Source organism: Acomys minous, assembly GCF_964271855.1.
Source record: "Acomys minous genome assembly, chromosome: 14".
Taxonomy (NCBI): domain Eukaryota; kingdom Metazoa; phylum Chordata; class Mammalia; order Rodentia; family Muridae; genus Acomys; species Acomys minous.
The window spans coordinates 23,366,336-23,386,258 of NC_140496.1; the positions used below are offsets into that span (position 1 = coordinate 23,366,336).

At 39.5% G+C, this 19,923-nt stretch overlaps 1 protein-coding gene across 4 annotated transcripts in view; it reads left to right on the forward strand.

The window, feature by feature from the left end:
- Positions 1-1,309: 1,309 nt before the first annotated feature.
- Positions 1,310-19,923, forward strand: part of TERB1 (telomere repeat binding bouquet formation protein 1) — a 47,355-nt gene continuing 28,741 nt past the window's right edge. Inside the window, exons 1-10 of one of the 4 annotated variants that reach the window (XM_084756776.1) lie at positions 1,310-1,475; positions 3,231-3,287; positions 4,079-4,132; positions 9,972-10,085; positions 10,472-10,600; positions 11,535-11,666; positions 13,233-13,293; positions 13,426-13,541; positions 13,627-13,749; positions 19,633-19,785. In XM_084756776.1, coding sequence (XP_084612902.1) covers positions 9,977-10,085; positions 10,472-10,600; positions 11,535-11,666; positions 13,233-13,293; positions 13,426-13,541; positions 13,627-13,749; positions 19,633-19,785 — 823 coding nt within the window. In that variant the 5' untranslated portion in view covers positions 1,310-1,475; positions 3,231-3,287; positions 4,079-4,132; positions 9,972-9,976. Of the gene's footprint in view, positions 1,476-3,230; positions 3,288-4,078; positions 4,133-5,040; positions 5,295-9,971; positions 10,086-10,471; positions 10,601-11,534; positions 11,667-13,232; positions 13,294-13,425; positions 13,542-13,626; positions 13,750-19,632; positions 19,786-19,923 lie in introns of those variants that run through there. The other 3 variants (XM_084756774.1, XM_084756775.1, XM_084756773.1) reach the window with 3 other exon arrangements.

Sequence of the window (19,923 nt, forward strand, 5' to 3'; positions counted from 1 at the left end):
ATTTGTTAAAATAGAATTTTAAAAAGCACTTCAGGGTGTGTAGTTCTATCATAAAACAAAACCATTTCCTTGTAGTGTCATTCATTTTATATATAACTAAAGGTTTTACTACTATACCTACTTTTGAAATTTTATGGGATTGTCCCATCCATAAATTTCATTTTAACAAATAATCACATTGGAATAATAGCACTTACCAGTATGATAGATGGGAAAGAAAATTCCTCAAGATGAGCAATAGTAGCAAACTAGAAATCTAGAAATGGGAGTAGGACCCAGCTTCTGATTTCTGTATGGCTGACAGAACATGTTAATGTGACTCTCAGTGTCTGAAGGCCTGCTGTAGAATAGTTACCAAAGGCAGTCAGTCTCCTTTGAGAGAAACTGTATTTGACAAGGTGGGTGGGAGGGGTTGGTTGGAGGCTCGTAGGGATTTTATTTCTTGGATACCACTGTGTCGTTCTTGCTTGGCTGTTTGCTTTATTAAGTGACTTCCCACAGCAGGGACTGCCCTGACAGTACTTCCATCTCCTAACACTCCCAGTGGATGGATTCTGTTAGAAGCACGACATGACCATTACAACACCTTGACCACATTTAATCCTCAGAGCTGTGGTTCTTAGGTCTACACAGGGAGAAGTTGCCTTGGCCAGAACCAAAAATTATGGTTTTGGAATTCGCCCAGTGACACTGCATTTGTGTAACGACAGTATCAGTCAATAAAATGCCCAAAGCAACGGAAGAAAGCATGGCATCGGGCAAGGTCAGGAGGTAGCAAGGCCCCTTCCCAGAAGCAAATCCTAAATACTAAGGTTATATTACCCTCAAATTGTAACTTTCTCCCTCCAAAACCCACCACCAAGCACTGGCCCCCTTCTGCTGCCATGAGCTTAGGCTGGGTGTGACTGCAGGTGTCCGGCCGGAAGTCCCGCCCAGCGGATGTGGGAAACCCAGTCAGGCGTCGTCTTCGTCGTGGTCCAGGCTGCCACGCGGAAGAGCCAGCTTCTCGGCTCCAGAGTAAAGGCTACGGCCTCCGCTTCCCGGGTTTCGGGTCTTGCTGCAGCTCGGCTCAACCTTGCCTGCTGTCCTCCTGGGCAGGCGGGCTGCTGCCTCAGAGCTCTGGTGTTGGCGTGGCCCCGCTAAGCTGGCTCACCTGAGGGCATGGATTGAGCTGAGGGCAAGGACCGGCCGCAGTTGCCACAACCTGTGGGGGGAAGGGTGGTCATACCCTGATTCGTGGGGGGGCTGTGTTGAGCCACGCTGCTCCAGGGGATTGTGGTGTTGGGAAAGCGGCGGGTTCGCAGGGGATTTCGTTTGTGAGAACGAACGAGGACCGGACCACGTGCCCAACATCAACTGCCCCGCGAGCCTTGGGAAGCCACCGGGGGATTGCTCTCGAGAAGCCTGGCCCGGGGGCAGTGCATGGTGGCCCGCGGAGAGCTGTGGAGGAGACAAGCAGCCTGGGGACTTTTTAGGTGAGCCAGGCCTTGAGCCAGAGCGAGGGCGCCTTTACCTAACTCTGTGAACCCGGGCTTATCGGTGGAGGGTTGGGCCCCCGCGTCTTATCCACCCTGCAGAGCAACTGTTTCCTGTTACCCTCAGTATCTCCTGGGACCTGAGTGACTTATTTCACCGCCTCTTTATAAAGTATTATAGCAGAAAGCGGATAGTGCAAGTTACATATTTGCCCTTTTGCTCCCAGTAGAGGCTGCTTTCCACAATATAGGATTCCAAAACGGACAGCTTAAAGGTGGCAGTTAATGCTAGGATTTTCAGCTCTGCCAGACCCACCCAGGAAGATATTTTTTCTGTCATGAGGGATACATAGATTTTTTTTTTCCACAAAGCTTTTGATATGAACATTTTTAGAGTAGCAAATTTCAGGGGGTAGGCATATCGCATAATGATGGGTTCTACCTTAAGTTCCATCCCTAGGACCAGAGAGGAGCTGTGAACAATAATCAACTAGTTTTCTTATTTATTTTCTCTTCTAGTTTTTCTCGTAAAGTTTTCACTTGACCTTGTTGTTTTGGAGAGTAAATTGAATAAGGACTGACTTTTTCCCTATGAAAACACAGTAAAAATTTTTTTTCAATCTCATTGGTGATAATTTGTGTCCACAAGATTACCGAAAACATTTCATAATTGCTTTATTTGATACATACTTTTGACTTGGGAAATAAGTTTACTCTGTGTAGTCCTGGCTGTCCTGGCCTCACTTTGTCAACCACACTGGCCTCGAACTCAACAGTGATCTGCTGCCTCTGCTTCCTGAGTGCTGGGATTAATGCCTTGTACCACGATGCCTGGCGAAATGAGCTATTTTTAATTTTAAGTATAATTTTATAATTGTTGAACCTTTTGAAAATTACAACTGAGCCGGGTGCAGTGGCACGTACTTTTAACCCCAGTTTGAGGCCTGCCTGGTCTACAAATGAGTCCAGGACACCCAGGGCTATTACACAGAGCAACCCTACCTTGAAAAAAAAATTACAACTGTATAAATAATGTAATTATTTTGCCTACTGTGTGAGTCCTAGGGAATCTTCCTGTGTTTGTGAGGATTGTTTGTTTAGAGGTAGTATTTTCTTTTCTCTTCTCTCTCCATCTCCCCATCACCCTGCTCTCTTTTTTCCCAAAGTTCCTGGCTGGCCCGGGGCTTCAAACTCAAGGTCCTTCTGCTGCTCCTTTCCCTGCTGAAGATTACAGACATGTGCCATCGTGCCCACAGTATTTCGTTCTTTAATTTTTGGTTTTTTTGTTTTGTTTTTGTTTTTTTTTTTTCGAGACAGGGTTTCTCTTGTAGCCATAACTTTCTTGGACTCACTATGTAGACCAGGCAGGCCTCAAACTCACAAAGATCCTCTTGTCTCTGCCTCCTGAGTGCAGGGATTACAGGCGCCACTGTGTCCAGCTTGTTCTTTAAATTTTTCTTTTTCTTTTTTCTTTTTTTTTTTTTTTTTGTACAGCCTTGACTGTCCTAGACTCACTTTGTAGACTAGGCTGGCCTTGAACTCACAGCAATCCACCTGCCTCAGCCTCCCGAGTGCTGGGATTAAAGGCGTGCGCCACCAACACGGACTGCTTCATTAATTTGTCTCATCCTTGTGAAGGAGCTGTGCTAGTTTTCTCTGTACCATTCCAGTTTTAGTATATGTGCTTCTGAAACAAGCATACTTCCCAGACTATTTCTTAGAAGCTGATCTAACTAAAAATGCCCTCTTTTATAGATGAAATATAAGAAAAAAAGACAAACATGGAGACTGAGAATACAAAGAAAATACAAGGTGAGAAATTCATGAATCATGCAGTTGCATTAGTTTTATGTATATTATGGGTGTATAATTCTGGGTATATTTGTATGTGTGTGTGTATATATACATATATACACACACACACATACATATACACATCAGCATCTAGAAAATGAAAAAAATCATTCATCAATTTGCATATGTTATATGACAATATTTCTGACGGGACATGAGCAGACATCTTACCCCAGATAGCAACTTGCCAATAGACCAAAGTAAGGATACCACCAAATCCAGCCTGGCAAGCCAGAGAGTTTACTGGGGTTACTTACAAGGCATCTGAGTGAAGAGTTACTTACAGAAGCAGAAACGACTGAAAGGCAGCTGTATCATCAAAAGCCTAACAGCAGCACGTGTGACAGCTCATGAAAGCTGGGAAAGGAGAACACCCATCCAACGTGTAGACAGCTTAATAGATTGAGAAAGTAGCTCAGTTGGTCTCTGTCCCTTCCAGGCAGTTTAATTGGGCTAAGCCTCTTCCAAGCAATTCTTTTGGTCTGAGAGTGTTTCTCAGCAGTCCTTACCCTTTATATATGGGGAGGGCAGGGCCCAGCACATCAGGTTAATTTCAGGGACTTCCCAAAGCTTCTAAGTTGTTTACTTCGTAACTTTTAAGGAGCTTTGTCCAGAGGGTTTTTTGTTCTGTTTTGTTTTTGTTTTTTGGAGATAGGGTCTCTCTGTATAATTTTGCCTGACCTTGAACTCACTATGTAGACTAGGCTGGCTTTGAACTCACAGAAGTCCTCCTGCCTTTCCCTCCCTAGTGCTGGGATTAAAGATACGCACCACCATCCTATAATGAGCTTCCTTACAAGATGGTATGTATCAACTTGACAGAAAATAATAGACCACAGCATAGATCCTGAACACCTGCTTTGTGGCCATCATACAGTTACTAACATCAGGAAGCAGACATGGCAAAGGTGTGCTGATACTTCGAGTGCCATATGAGCCAGGCATGGTGGCTCACACCTTTAATCTGAGCACTCAGGAGGTAGAGACAGGAAGATCTCTGAGTACAATGCCAGACTAGTTTACAATATTTCTAGGCCATCCAGGACTACATAGTGAGACTCTATTTAAAATAATATAATTTTGTAAAAAGCCATATGATTGTAGATTTGTTGGCAGAATATAGAAAAATAATAGTCCCCAGACATGGTGGCTCATTTTCGTGAGGGTGCTGTCAGAAGTATAGATGAATATGTGTCTGTCTATAATGTCAAATTTGGTTTTTTATTTTGAGTCAGGCTTTCATGTAGTCTAGGCTGGCCTCAAGCTCACTATGGCACAGAATGACCTTAACCCTGATTTTCCTGTTCCCAAGTCCCCAGTGCTGGGATCCTAGGCATTTACAGTGAGTCCTGGTGCTGCTGGAGGTTAAAAACGGAGCTTTGTTTGCACTAGGCAAGCACTTTACCAACTCAACTATTTCTAAATCTCCAGAATTTATTAATAACAGTAAGTTCACAGGGTACAATGGCTTCATTGCATTGATTTACCACTTTAGTTAATAGCCTGCCCAGGAAAAACCAGGTTCTTTTATTGCAGTTTTAACTGGTAATATTGACGCTCAGATCGCACATTACCTCTCACATAGTAAATCTATTCTCTGTCTATCTGACTGATTACAAAGGGGTAAGAGGCCTCATCAGAGTGCAAGAATTTTGTTTTGTTTTTTTTTAATTTTTTGTCCTCAGTTTTTTGTTTTTGTTTTGTTTTCAAGACTGAGTTCCTCTGTGTAGCCCTGGCTGTCATGGAACTCAGCTGTGTAGACCACGATGGCCTTGAACTCAGAGGTCTGCTTGCCTTTCAAGTGCTGAGATTAAAGGCATGCGCAACCACACCAGGCTTCAAGAAGCTTTAAAGAGGGCTAAGAAGAACAAACTGGAGTGCTATATAGGGATGCAAAGACAGTGAGCATGCCTGGAGGTGTGCTGGAGACCCTGCTGCTACAGGGAGAGCCATGCCCAAGTACAGGTTTGAGGGAAACTAGGAATGACGAGGTGGAGGCAGAAGGAGCAAGAGTTCAAAGTCATACTCAGCTACACAGCAAGTTTGGGACCAGCCTGGGCCATATTGAGACCATGTCTTAAGTAAAAAGCGGATTAAAGACATGTGGAGGTTGGTGGGGTGGCTCAGTGGATAAAGATCATTAAACCAGACAGGAGTTTGTTCTCCAGGATCCGTATAGGAGAAGGAAAGATCCAACTCCCACAGGTTGTCCTCTGACCCCCACAACCCCTATATACTAATTTTTAAAATTGTTATGAATACAGTGGGTATTTTGCTTGCATGTGTATTTGAACCACTTGCATACCTAGTGCCTGAACGGATTGGAAGGCTGCATCAGATTCCCTGAACCTATAGTTACAGACAGCTGTGAGCCGCCAAGGGGATGAACACAAAACTGAATATCTGGTTTGAAAATATTTCCTTCTTGGGGTGCATGATGTAAAATTTATAGAGGATCAATAAAAAATTTTAAGTATTTCCTCCTAGGTTAAGCTGCTTTTGCATTTTGCATAGTATCTGCCCCCTCCCCCAGGGTTTCTCTGTCACCCTGGCTGTCCTGGACTCACTTTGTAGACCCGTCTGGCCTCGAACTCACAGCGCTCTGCTTGCCTCTGCCTCCCAGAGTGCTGGGATTTCAGGCTTGCACCACCCCCAGCTTCTGCTTAGTATCTTGAAATTTAAAAGTTTTACATTTTAAGCCAGGCATTATGGTGCATACCTTTAATCCCAACACTTGGGAAACAGGTAGGCAGATCTCTGCAAGTTTGAGTCCAGCCTGGTCTACATAGTGAGATCCAGGACAGTTAGAGCTACCTAGTGAGGCCCTATCTCAAACAAACAAACAAAAATTTAAAATTTTAAGTCTATTCAGTCATGTTTTCTTTTATTGCTTGGCTTTTGGTATCGTGTGCACTTTAGTTTTTATTTGCTTTTATCTTCAGGATTTGAAGGAATTAGTTTATTCATCCCCCAAAAAAGGTAAATGAATATGAAATGTGATAATTGTATATATAAGAAGGTGCTTTGGCTGAGAAGGAAAAGAGTGTGATAAGTGTTAGAGTCTGAGAAGGAAATGCTAAAGGGAATGGAGGAGTCCATCCTGCATTGTGCCAGAACTGAAAAGCACCATGCCTTGTTTGCAATTTTCTTTGTCATATTATTGATATGATATTGATATCCATACAATGTCAGCATATACAATAATCATGAATAAATGTTGGCTGTTGCCCAAAGTCAACTCAGTAATAACCTTTGTACTATGTATTGTTCCCAACAAATTACATCACAAACTGGTCACTGAAACAAATTGCTAGCTGATTTTTTATAAACAGAAGACTAAAGATCAATGTATTTCAGATTTTTGTAACATGTGCTGTTACAGTATTTTGTATCCATTTGGCCTACAAAGCAAATAACTGACACAGGGAGACTGAAACGTACTTTAAAGCTGCCAGCACTTTGCCGGGCAGAGTCTGAACTGATTCTAATCTACTCGTAAACTAAACAAACTACTTTAAACCTTATAACACACATATATTCAAAGCACTTGCCACTATGATCCCTAACCCTAACCCTGACCCGGTCCACATCAAGTTCCCACCTTCCTCCAACCTTTCAAAACCTTCCTCCATCCAACTTTTCTCCTCTCCTCCAGGAAGTCCCGCCTTCCACTTCCTGTCCTTCTGCCCAGCTGATTGGCTAAACAGTGCTTTATTGACGGTTGATACATTCATTCAGCATTCTTCCACAATTCCTCCTTTTAGTCTAATTTTTTTAAAAAAACCCTTTTACCTATACATTTATATCATTACACCAATATACAATATATATACACAAGAACCACCAAACAATCGTTATGTTATTATGTTTTGCTAACTTCAAGCCCATCAGAGACTTGAGAAGGAATAAAATTAATTAGCTGAGTAAGTAGGAAGTGCAGGTTAGCAGCTTCCAAAATGAAAAAAAAAAAAATGACAGAGACACTTTGCTACCTGAATAGTCACTCGAAACTCTTTAACATGTTGGAGCATCATCTTCAGCCTTCTGGCCCACTTTATCTGACATGTTTGTGAAGCAGAGACTATTGAGGACTTGCTTACCCTGTCTAGGCAGAGTTAGGCCGTCAACTCCACCTGCATCTAAGTTTGCCCATTTCAGGCAGAATTCTGTCTGTGGCAGACAATAAGAACATTTTTTGCCCCGGGGCAAGTTTGCCACATCTGAAGCCATCGCCATATGTAGGTTCCTCTATGCTCATTACTTTCTTTGAGGCCGGCTGGGTGTTGCCAGGAGTCAACCTGTCTCATTTTCAAAGAACCTTCAAACTAATAAAATTTCTTTAAATGCCATATTCTGTAGGTCTCTGAGGTTTTTGAAGACTTAATCTAAATATTTTACCTTATCTATCTTTAAACCTAAGATGTATAGTCTTGTGATACAGTCTTTATCACTATATCTGTGATAAAGATATAGTCTTTATTTTTAAGTTTACCCCCTTGTAAATGTTAATCCAAGACTGATGGCAAAGACGGTGAGCTGGCTCAGCTGGCAAAGATACTGCTGCCAAATCTGACAACCTGAATTTGACCTCCAGGACCACATGGTAGAAGAAAAGTGATTTCTACATATTATTCTCTCACCTCCTCATGTGCCTCCAAATAAATAAATGCAACAAAGTACTTCTAAAACAAAAATAAAAGAAATAAACACCTTAAAAAACAAGCCAGATAATATGGCACATGCCTTTAATCTAGCACTCAGGAGACAAAAGTGGGTGGAGTCTCTGAGTTCCAGGCCAGCCTGGTCTACACAGAGAAACTCTGTCTCAAAAAATATTTTTTTTTAATGTTATAGCTAGGCACATGATACACCCCTGTAATCTCAACATTTAGGGAGGTAGAGGCAGGTTGATCTCTGAGTTTGAGGCCATCCTGGTCACAAAGTGAGTCCAGAACATCCAAGGGTACATGGGAAAACCCTGTCTCAGAAAAATAAAACAACAACAGCAGCAACAACTATATATTATTTAATTTATATAGTAAAAGAGGATTTGATTTTAGTTTAATATGTTATATTGACTGATTTTCTTTCAAATATGAAATCTGCCCTGTCCCTGTATTCCTTGGATAAACCAACTTGGTCATGATGTATTGTTAATATATTGTTGGATTCAACTTACTAAAATACTTGACTAGATGTTTATATGTATGTACATGAAGGGTGTTAGTCTGTAGCTTTCTGTTCTTTCTAATGGCTTTGGTTTTGATACAAGGGTAATGCCAACCTGAAAGTAAGTTGGGAGGCTAGGCATAGTGGCGTGCCCACTTAGTGAAGAGGGCTAGGTCGGAAGGCCTTAAGCTCGAGATCAGACTAGAGTGTAGTGAGAGGTGGTTATTTTTTTATTATTGTTTGTTTTTTTGTTTTTTAATGGAGAAATAACCTTTCAGAACTATTTATTCTTTAAATGTTTGGTGGAGTTGTCAAATGAAATCACCTGAAGCTGGAGTTTTCATTATGGGAAGCTTTGTAACTATGATTTCAGCTTATTTCATAAATTCGGTATTATGTAGATAATTTGTTCTTGGGTGAGTTTAGATGATTTACATCTTGAAAGAATTTTCATCTAAGTCATTAACTCTTATATGAAACTGTGCATAATGCTGTCTTCAGAATCTGTAGTGGTTATTTATCTATAATGTCTCTATATAGCTTAGGCTGGCCTGCAACTTACCATGTAGCCCTTTAATCTGGATCAGCCTGCTAAATGCAGGCATTATAGGTGTGAGTCATCATGCCTGGCTCTGCTCTCGTCTGATATTGGTAATTTGTGTTTGTACCCATTTATCCAAATCAGTCTGGCTAGAGAATTATCAGTTTTATCAATCTTTTTAAAGAACTTTCTCTTTTTAATTTTTCTGGTTTTGTGTTTTCAAGACAGGGTTTCTCTTTGTAGCCTTGGCTGTCCTGGACTCACTTAGTAGACCAGGCTGGTCTTGAACTCACAGCAATCCGCCTACCTCTGCCTCCACTGTGCTGGGATTACAGCTGTGCAGTCACTGTACCTGGCTGTTTTTTAATTTTTAGATTTATTTTTATGTGTATAGGTGTTTTGCTTGCATGTATATCTGTGCATGCCTGATGCCTGAGTGCAGTCAAGAACCATGGACTAGAGGTACAGACAGTTCTTAACTATTGTATGGGTGCTAGGAATTGAACCCAGATCCTCTGGTGGGCAGCCGGTGCTCTTCACCATTGAGCGTCTCTCTGGTCTTGCTCTCTTCCATTTTTATGTTCCACTGACTTCAGGTTTTGTCTTCATGGTTTTGTTTTTTTTTTTTTCTTCCTTGCTTACTTTGGGCTAAGTTTGCTCGTTTTCTAGTTTCTTAAGATGGAAGCTAAGGTCATTGATTTGAAAGCCATTTTCTTTTCTAACATAGGTATTTACTACTATAAATTCCCTCATACATACTGCTTCATTAGCATCCTATAACTTCTAAATTGTATTTTCATCCAGTTTATTTAAGATATATTGCTTATTATTTTAAAAAGCAGCATTTCAAAGGTGTGTAATTATGGACTAGAATTTGAACAATTGGTCTTTGAAAGAAAACTTTGTGTTTAAAATAATAAATCTTTCTCCAGTAGAAATGAAGACTGACCTGAAGTTATTATTGGAATGTCTGAAGTATCATATGGGTGACCCTTTGTCACAAAGAGAAGTTCTGATCACTATTCATTCAGTTTGTCAACAAGACAGTAAGACATAATGATAATTAGCTTTATTCATGATGCTAATTTTTTTCTTTTCCTTTCTCTTCCTCCTCCTCTTTCCCTCCCTCCTTCTCTCCATTTTCTCTCTGTCTGTTCTTGCCTCTCCCTCTCTCTTTTCTTCATCTTATTTTGTCAAGTAGCCCAGGCTGGTCTCAAACTCTTGATCCCCCTGACAGCCTCACTAGCACTGGATTCCATGCATGTGCCACCCCCAACCCTCCACTCAGATTCCAGTTTTAATTAATATGTCAATATGCATGGTTGTTTCTCATCTACTCAGTCTATGTGTTATATTATTCACTTGATTCTTTTATTCATAACAGAATAAACAAAGTAAATATAATTTCTTGTTTTATTTGCAAATCTTACAGGTGAAGCAAGTATTTATTTCCGGGAAATTGGTGGTTTGATGTTTGTAAAAAATCTTGCAAAGTCAAGTGAGCATAGCATGGTAAAAGAAGCAGCCTTATACACATTAGGATCTATTGCAGAAGAAAATGGTAAAAAATATTTTTATGTGCTTAAAATTATTTTACATAAGTCTTTAGTTTTTTTCTCTTAATTTAAAGATGAATGTCACCACACCTGGCTTGACTCTCATTTTTCAGACTTATTTTTGTTTCCTGTGGAGGTTTTTGGGTTTTGTTGGTAGTGGTTTTCTGGGGTTTTGGGGGGTTGTTTTTGAGTCAGGGTTACTATATAGCACAGTCTGGCCTTGAATGCATAGTCCTCTTGTTTTGCTTCCTAAATTTTCATAATGCATCATTCCTAGGTTTTTTATTGAGCTTTGAAAAGACTTTTGCACCTCCAAAGTCTTAAGAAATATCATAAATATTGCTTGTCTGCTTTCCAAAGCAGATACCTGATTTTTTTTTTCTTGCTTTGTTTGTTTACTAATTTCACTTGGCCTCACTTTTCACTTCTGTTTGGTCCGACTTTCTTTTTTTTAGTTGGTTAGGACTTTATTGGCAATTCTAGAGTATTTTAATGTTTGCTTTGGAGCTTAGGCCAAGTCATTTTGATTAAGATGTTGCTGGTTTGGCACTGGCTGGCTGTCTCAGAAGGTAAAGATGCTTGCCAACAAGCCTGCAAACCTGAGTTTGATGTCTGGAACTCATGCAATGGAAAGGGAGAACCAGCTCCCTTAAGTTGCCCTCCCATCCATAAGAGTACTCTGGCATGTCTGCACATGTGGGTGGACACAGACACACAATTAAATAAATAAATGTACTTTAAAGTAGTTTTTTAATATTGCTGATTTGGTCTGTTAAGTACATATCAATTTTTCATAGATTTTATTGTCTCTAATGTATGTCAGTTAAGTGATATCTAGTTAAGAAGCATCCTCAGTTTGGCAACTTTGTGTTTTGTTCAATATATTTTTAAAATGATTTGTACTAAATATTAAAATGAAAATTGCATTTTATGTTTCAGTTTACTGTCAGCAGACTTTGTGTACTTCAGAATTATTTCAAGATTTAATCTTGCTCTTATCTAATGATGATTCAAACACAAAATTGAAAAGAATGTCTATCTATGTTCTATTGGTTCTGGTTTCAAATAATAGTAAGTACAGTCTCTTATGAATGCTAAAAACATTTTAATATGTTTTTGAAATAGTCATTAATACTTTTATTCTAGTTGTTTTTATATTAGTGTGCTTCCCCTGCCCCCATTTTTGAGACACTTTCACTATGTAGACTAGGCAGGCCTTGAACTCACTTAGATCCACCTGCTTCTGCTTTCTAAATATATTAGTAACTTTTTATATTATTAACATGTGAACGATACTATTTCTAAGGAAGGAATAGTGTACACTTAATCACTTGATATTTGTTAATTTTAACAAATAGTGATTTGTACTACTTAAGAAGTATTCAATGGATTGGTCAACTTTTTACTGAATTGGTCATTTTGTTACAAGATTTACTGTTAGTCCTCAATGGTTTTTATTTTGGAATAATTTTAAGTTTATTGAAAAGTTGATAATATAATATAAAGTGTTCGTGTGTACTTATTAGGTCTTTGCATGTATATGTATGTATATAGGCATGTGTGTACTTGGTGTTGAAGCTGGAGGTACCTACCTTCCTCAATCAGTTTTCACATGTGTGTTTTTGTTCGTTTGTTTTGTTTTGGGGACGGGTACTTCTGAATCTAGAGCTTTCCAGTTTGACTAGATTGACTGCCCAGCAAGCCTTAGGGATCAGACATAAGCTGCTGTGCCCCGCTTTTTCTTTATTTTTCACATGAGTGCTGGAGATCAGACTCAAATTCTTTTGCTGCCTCTTTACTGACTGAATCATCTCCCCAATCTCTTCATTTATTTTATTTTATTTTATTTTTTATTTTTTATTTTTTTGGTTTTTTGAGACAAGGTTTCTCTGTGTAGCCTTGGCTGTCCTAGACTCGCTTTGTAGATCAGGCTGGCCTCGAACTCACAGCGATCCGCCTGCCTCTGCCTCCCGAGTGCTGGGATTAAAGGCGTGCGCCACCACGCCCGGCCTCTTCATTTATTTTTTAGAAACTTGCTCCATTGAATTCTCCAAGTTGTTAGGTACTTGAATTACTTGTAGGTTGTTCTTTTTGTTTGTTTTTTGCTACCTTGGAAAATTTGAAAAATATTTGTATTTTTTCTACTTTGGAGATCATTTTCATATTGTAACAGAACTATAACTTAAAATAAACATTTTGTGATTTTTAGAGAAAAATGAATGCTGTAAATTACTAAGCATACTATATTTTCCACAATTAAACTAGATACAGAATTTTTAAAAGAAATTAAAATTTTATGTGTATGAATGTTTTGCCTACATGTATGTATGTGCACTATGTACATACCTGGTACCTACAGAGGCCATAAGAGGGAACTGGAGTTATAGATGGCTGTAAGCTACCATGTGGGCACTGGCATTGCTCCCAGGTCCTCTGGAAGAATAGAAAGTGCTTTTAACTGGTGAGCCATCTTTCCAGCCCCTTGATTATAGGTTTTTTTCCCGCTGTAATTCTGTATACTTTGTAATACTTTAAAGTAGCTTAAAATCTAATTAAAATACCATTTAAATGTCTTAATTCTATAACATTATTTTTAAATAAAGGTCATATTTATGTAATATGTGGCTATTTTTTAAGGGAATGGACAAACTCTTGTGAGAGAAACAGGTTGTATTGAAGTTCTGTCACAGTTGTTCAGGTAAGTAAATAAAATGTTTTATTATTTATTGTTTAGGACACTAGTGATTTATAATAATTTATTACTTATTTATATTTTTATTTATATATTTTATTACTTATTATTTATAATATTTTATTTTTAACTCAATAGGACAGTTCTTTCCAATTATGAGTTGAATTTGTCAGATAATAATGTTTTCCAGAATTATCTGTTGTGGTCTTCGGTGTGCAGTACTCTGTGTGTATGTGTCAACAATCCTCAAAATGGTAATTATTTCAACTACTTAAATACAAATATAAAAAACAATGGTGACAAATCAGATTAAAACATGGTTGACATTCTTCCTTTCAGATGTGAATCAAATACTTTGTTGTTCACTCTTTCCATATGCTAATGAATGGCTAATGAATTGCATGAAACCGGAAATCATTCGTCCTATATGTTCATTTATTGGACTTACTATTGCAAATAATAGTAAGTATTCATTATTTTCTAAGTTGCATATTAAGAAAGCTATTTCAAAACATAACAAAAAACTATTGAACTCATTTCATGTGTTTGATTCTTCTAATGTGTACCATTTTGGATCTATTTGGAGTGTTTTGTTTGTGACAGGATCTCTTCAGCCCTGGCAGGCCTAGAACTCACTAAGTGGACCAGGCTGGCCTCAGACAGACACTGACCTGCATCTGCCCTCAGTGCTTGGCTAGACTCTTGAGGACAAGAGATCGTGGATGTAGATACTACTGGGAGGGTATTGGAGAGATGGTGGCAGCAGCATGGTTGTTTCCTGGGAGGTGGGGTTGAAGAACGGTCTCCTGGAGCCCAACCAGCTTAGAGATCCCTACACAGCCGGCCTTAACCTTATGCTCCTCCCCCACCGCCCAGCTGCTGAAGATCTAAGGATGTGCCCTTGTGTCTGCACGCTGCAATACAGTTTCCCCCAGCCTTCCTAAATACTTTGATGAAACAGAGCATTGAAATAACAAAACCAAAACCCCTCAGGGTGTACACTCTGCCCAAAATGCAATTGAATTAAAAATGAAAGTCACGGGGCCCATAAGACAGCTCAGTCTGAAAGGCACTTGCCGTTCAATATAATGCAAGTCTAATGATCTGAGTTTGATTCTCAGAGCCTACATAAAGGTGCAAGGAGAGAACTGATTCCACAAAGTTGTTCTCTGACCTGTGTTTACACACAAAACATATACACACACATAAACCCTTAATAATAAATATAATTTTTATGTTTAAGTAATATTTATTCTTTGAAAAATGTAAAATATAAGAAAAATTATGAGAAAACTTTAAAAACTATCACATCGGAGTTGGGCAAGACAAACAGAAAGAAAAGGGCCCAAGAGAAGGCACAACAGCCAGAGACCCATTCGTTTGCATACTCAGGAATCCCATACAAATGCTAAACTGTAAGTCTTACCACATGGGCAGAGGACCTGGCACAGACCTGTGCAGGCCCTGTGCATGCTGCCTCAGTTTCCATGAGTTCATGTGAGCTTTGTTTGTGTTAATTTAGAGAGTGTTGTCATCTGTCCCCTCTGGCTCTTATTACTTTTTCCACTTCCTCTTAGGGGTTCCCTGAGCTCTGAGAGGGAGGAATTTGGTAAAAGCATCTCACTTATGGCTGAGTATCCAAGGTCTTTCACCTTCCGTATAGTGTCTGGCTGCAGATCTCTGTGCTGGTTCTCGTCTACCACAGGAGGAAGCTTCGCTGCTGATAGCTGGGCAGCGCACTGTTTCCCTGGTCTGAGCATAAATACAATTTTTTAAAATTAATGAGCAAAAAATCTTGAAAAGATGACTGATAACCTAATATGTGGTTATTAAAGAAGGATTGCTGAAAGTGCAGGGCTAGCCTGAGTTACATATGTAGTGAGCTTCTGGCCAGACTGGGCTGTAGTGTGATGCTCTATCTTCAATTTCCCCAGCCTACCCCTCTTCAAAAGACATAAATTGCCATGGGAAGTGGCATCATGCCAGATGTTGTCCCTAGGTTTTTTTGTTTGCTTTGTTTTTTGTTTTGTTCTGTATTTGAGACACAGTTTCTCTGTGTAGCCTTGGCTGTCTGGAATTCGCTTTGTAGACCAGGCTGGCCTCAAACTCACAGATCTGCCTGCCTCTGCCTCCCTGAGTTCTGGGATTACAGGCATGTGCCAACGCACCCGGCTTTTTAAAGGACTCTGAGATTCCATCTTTTTTTTTTTTTTTAATATTTATTTATTTTATGTATGAGTACTCTATCTGCATGTATGCCTGCATGACAGAAGAGGACATCAGATCACATTATAGATGACTGTGAGCCACCATGTGGTTTCTAGGAATTGAACTTAGGTCCTCTGGAAGAGCAGGCAGTGCTCTTAAACGGTGAGCCATCTCTCTGGGCTTCATTTTTGAAGAATGTTGTTTTTGTTTTATGAGTATGAGGCTTCAAAGCCAGACCATTTATATGTGCAGTGCCTTTGGAGACCAGAAGAGGGTGTAAATGCTTTTGCAATTGGAGTTATAGGCAGTTGTGAGCTGCCCTGTGAGTACATGAAACTGAACAAAGGTCCCCACCTTCAAGAGGAGAGAGTGGTCTTAGCCAATGAGCCATTTCTCCAGGGTTTTGTGTAGCTCAGGATGGCTTTGAACTGGTTCTTTCTCTTCCACCTCCAAAATGCTGAGATTACAGGTATGTGCCATCACACCTGTCTCTACAGTTTTGTATCAAAGAAAAAAGATTTGTAAATTAAAGCTTTATAAACACAGGAGAATTTCAGAGCCTGATAATTTTACTGGTGATTCTACCAATGATGCGAGGATAAAAATACCCCCAAAAAGTCTACATAAGTTATTCCTAGAAATATAAGTTGGAAGAAACACTTCTGAAAGCATTCTGTAAGGCTAGCATTATACCCAAGCCAAAAGAAGGCATTGCAACAAAATTATAATTAAATATCTATTATGAACATAGATATAAAAATACTATGTGTTTATAGAAGACAGAGCCTCATATAATCCAGCTTAGATTCAGCTTCTCTATGTAGTCAAGGATGGCCTTGAAGTCCTGAACTTGCTACCTTTTCCTCCCAAATGCTGAAATTACATCATGCTTGGTTTATGTGCTGCTAGGAGTTGAACCCACTGCTTTGTATATGATAGGCAAACATTCTAATCAACTCTCAGTTATAATAAGCCTTAAATGTAAAGACTTAGAACAAAACTTTAAAAAAATCAAGTCAGGATGATGCCACCAGTTTGTGTCATGATCTGTGTAGTGAATTCCCTGCCAGTCTTAATTCAAAAACGTTTTTTTTTAATTTGACCATATGGAAAAGGATAATATATTATGACCAAGTGGCCTCTGTCATAGGAGTGCAAGATTGGTTTAATATTATAGAACCAAGAACTATATGATAATCTTAATAGTCAGAGGAAAGTATTGTGTATAATGTAACATCTTTATAACAAGTCTTGGTAAACCATGAATAGAAGGAAGGGAACATACTTAATGTGATAAAAGGCTTTGTTTGTCTTAGTTAAAGTTTCTGTTGCTGCAAAGAGATACCATGACCACAGCAACTCTTTTTTATTTTATTTTATTTTATTTATTTATTTATTTATTATTATTATTTTTTGGTTTTTTGAGATAGGGTTTCTCTGTGTAGCCTTGGCTGTCCTGGACCCGCTTTGTAGACCAGGCTGGCTTCGAACTCACAGCGATCCGCCTGCCTCTGCCTCCCGAGTGCTGGGATTAAAGGCGTGCGCCACCACGCCTGGCTTTTTTTTTTTTAAAGATGTATTATTTATGTATATGAGTGCACCTGCATGCCAGAAGAGGGCATGTGAACCACCATGTGGTTGCTGGGAATTGAACTCAGGACCTTTGGAAGAGCAGACAGTGCTCTTAAGTCCTGAGCCATCTCTCCAGCTCCCCACAGCAACTCTTAAATAGGAAAACATCTAATTGGAGCTGTCCTACAGTTCAGAGAGTTAGTTCATTTTTGTCATGGTGGGAAGTGTGGTGGCAGGCAGACAGACATGGTGCTGGAGAGGGAATTGAGAGCTCTGCATTTGAACTGGCAGGCAGCAGGAAGAGAGAGTGACCCTGAAACCTCAGAGCCCACCCTCAGTGACACACTTTCTTCAACAAGGCCACACCTTCCAGTAGTGTCACTCCCAATAGGCCTATGGAGGCCATTTTCTTTCTTTTCAGATTTCTTTCTTTTTTTTAGATTTCTTTTTTTTTCTTTATTTGTTCTGGCTTCCATCTGCACTCCATGCCATGTGGTCACCCTTCCCATAAAAATAAGCAGATGGAAATTTAAAATATTCCCTTATAAGTAAAAAATATAAGACTTTTAGCTCCTTTCTAAGGAAGTGGCACAAACCTTTAATTCCAACATCGATAAAGGCAGGGAAATCAGGAGTCGAAGTTCAATCTTGGCAACATAAGGAGTTCAGTGCCACCCTGGGCTACATGAGACTGTCCCCCTGACCCCTGAAAAAGTTAATTAAATAATTAAACACAAAATACATGTTTTGGGGAAGGAGAGGTGGCTGGAGATGTAGCTTAGTTGGAAGAGTGTTGATGCTGTGTGTGTATGCGTTTTCCATTTCAGTCCCCAGCACCAAATAAGTGAACAGTGTTAAATTCTGGGTGTCGTATTATTCTAGGTAAATATCTCTTATTTATTTACATATAAAAATTAATTTTTGCTTTTAATCATCTTGACCTTTTTTTTTTTTTTCCTTTGAGACAGGGTATCTCTGTGTAGCCTGGCTGTCCTGGACGTGTTTTGTGAACCATGCTAGCTTCAAACTCACAGAGATCCGCCTGTTTCTGCCTGAGTGCTGGGATTAAAGGACTGCACCCCTGTGCCCGGCATCATCTTGGCTTTTATTTTTTATTGTTGTGTTTTTGGTTTTTCTGAGACAGGGTTTCTTTGTGTAACAGAACCCTGACTGTCATGGACTCACTTTGTAGACCAGGCTGACCTTGAACTCATAGAGATCCACCTGCCTCTGCCTCCCGAGTGCTGGGATTAAAGGTACATGCCACCACCATCTGGCTTCATCTTGACTTTTATATCATCAACTAGACTAACCTAAGAAACAGTTTTATGGCAGGATTTTACCTAGTAGCCTCATATCCATTGGTCATAAGTCTGTTTCTAGGACAGGAACTGTAGAGATACTGACTTCAGAGCCTCAGGGGGTGACACATGCCTATAATATCACTTCGGAAGAAGCAGCAAGAAAATCTTAAGGGTGAAGCCAGCTGGGGTAAATAATAAGAAAAAAAATACACACACACACACACACAAAATATATAAACATACATTTTGTATATATGTATATATCTATCACTGAATTTTTGCTCAACGATATGTTAAATTTTGTGTTCCAAGAAGCAAAAGAATTAGGTGTGGGGCTGGAGAGATGGCTCAGCGGTTAAGAGCACTGTCTGCTCTTCCAGAGGTCCTGAGTTCAATTCCCAGCAACCACATGGTGGCTCACAACCATCTATAATGTGATCTGATGCCCTCTTCTGGACTGCAGGTGTATGTTCAGGCAGAGTGTTGTATATTTTTAAAAAAGAATTAGATGTAAATAAAGGCATATTTGGCAGCCATGGTGGCATACGCCTTTAATCCCACCTCTTTGGAGGCAGAGGCAGGAGGATGTCTATGAGTTCCAGGCCAGCCTGGTCTACATAGTGAGTTCAGGACAGCCAGGGCTATATAGAGAAACCCTATTTCTTTAAAAAACAACAACAACAACAACAACAACAACAACAAAGCATATGTTTTTTTGAAACAATGAGACACATTGTCATTTGTAGAGTAAAGCAGTCTGAGATATGAGTTATGTTAGAATTAGAAAGTAGGCCACTTGCTGATTATAATACCAAGATAAATGAATGAGTCTGTCCTTTCATTGTTATCATGCTGAGTTAGGGTCCTGCTGTAAGCCCAGGCTGCCTCTGCCTCCACAGTACTAAGATGATATGGCTAGACTACTTTTCCACTCTCTACCCCTAGCTCTACTGAAATATTTGTTTAATAATTATGAAGTACAGTTTCAGAAATGAAATGAAAGATTTCCTACACAAACGAAGCACTATCCTACTATACATATAATTGTATGGTGCAAGGGAAATGTCACTATGTTTACATGTAAGGATGTGTGTGTGTATGTGTGTGTGTGTACGCATAAGTGGATGAAAGTTGAACTTTTAATTCTGTAATTTTGGGGAGTTTCAGTGTTTGAAATTAAACGTATTTAATATAGGATAATTGAATGAAACAATACACCTGTCTTTTGAGATATTCATAGTTTTGCTACTTTATTCTTCAGCCCGTGTTCAGAACTGCTTTGTGTCTGCGGGTGGACTGGATGTTTTGTCTCAAGTTCTTGTGCAACTACAGTCTGAGTCACATAATACTTTTTCCAGTGCTAAGCTTGCAGTGGCAGTGACAAGGACCCTGGATGCATGTATTACTAATAATTGTGAGTGAAAATGCTTAGTCAATTTTCTATAATTGAACTTTGTTTGAACTGAACATGGTGAATGTTGAAATGCTACATTAAATACTATTGTGAGCAAAATTTCTAGCTTCTTACAAATGGAAAGGAATCTTAGAAATT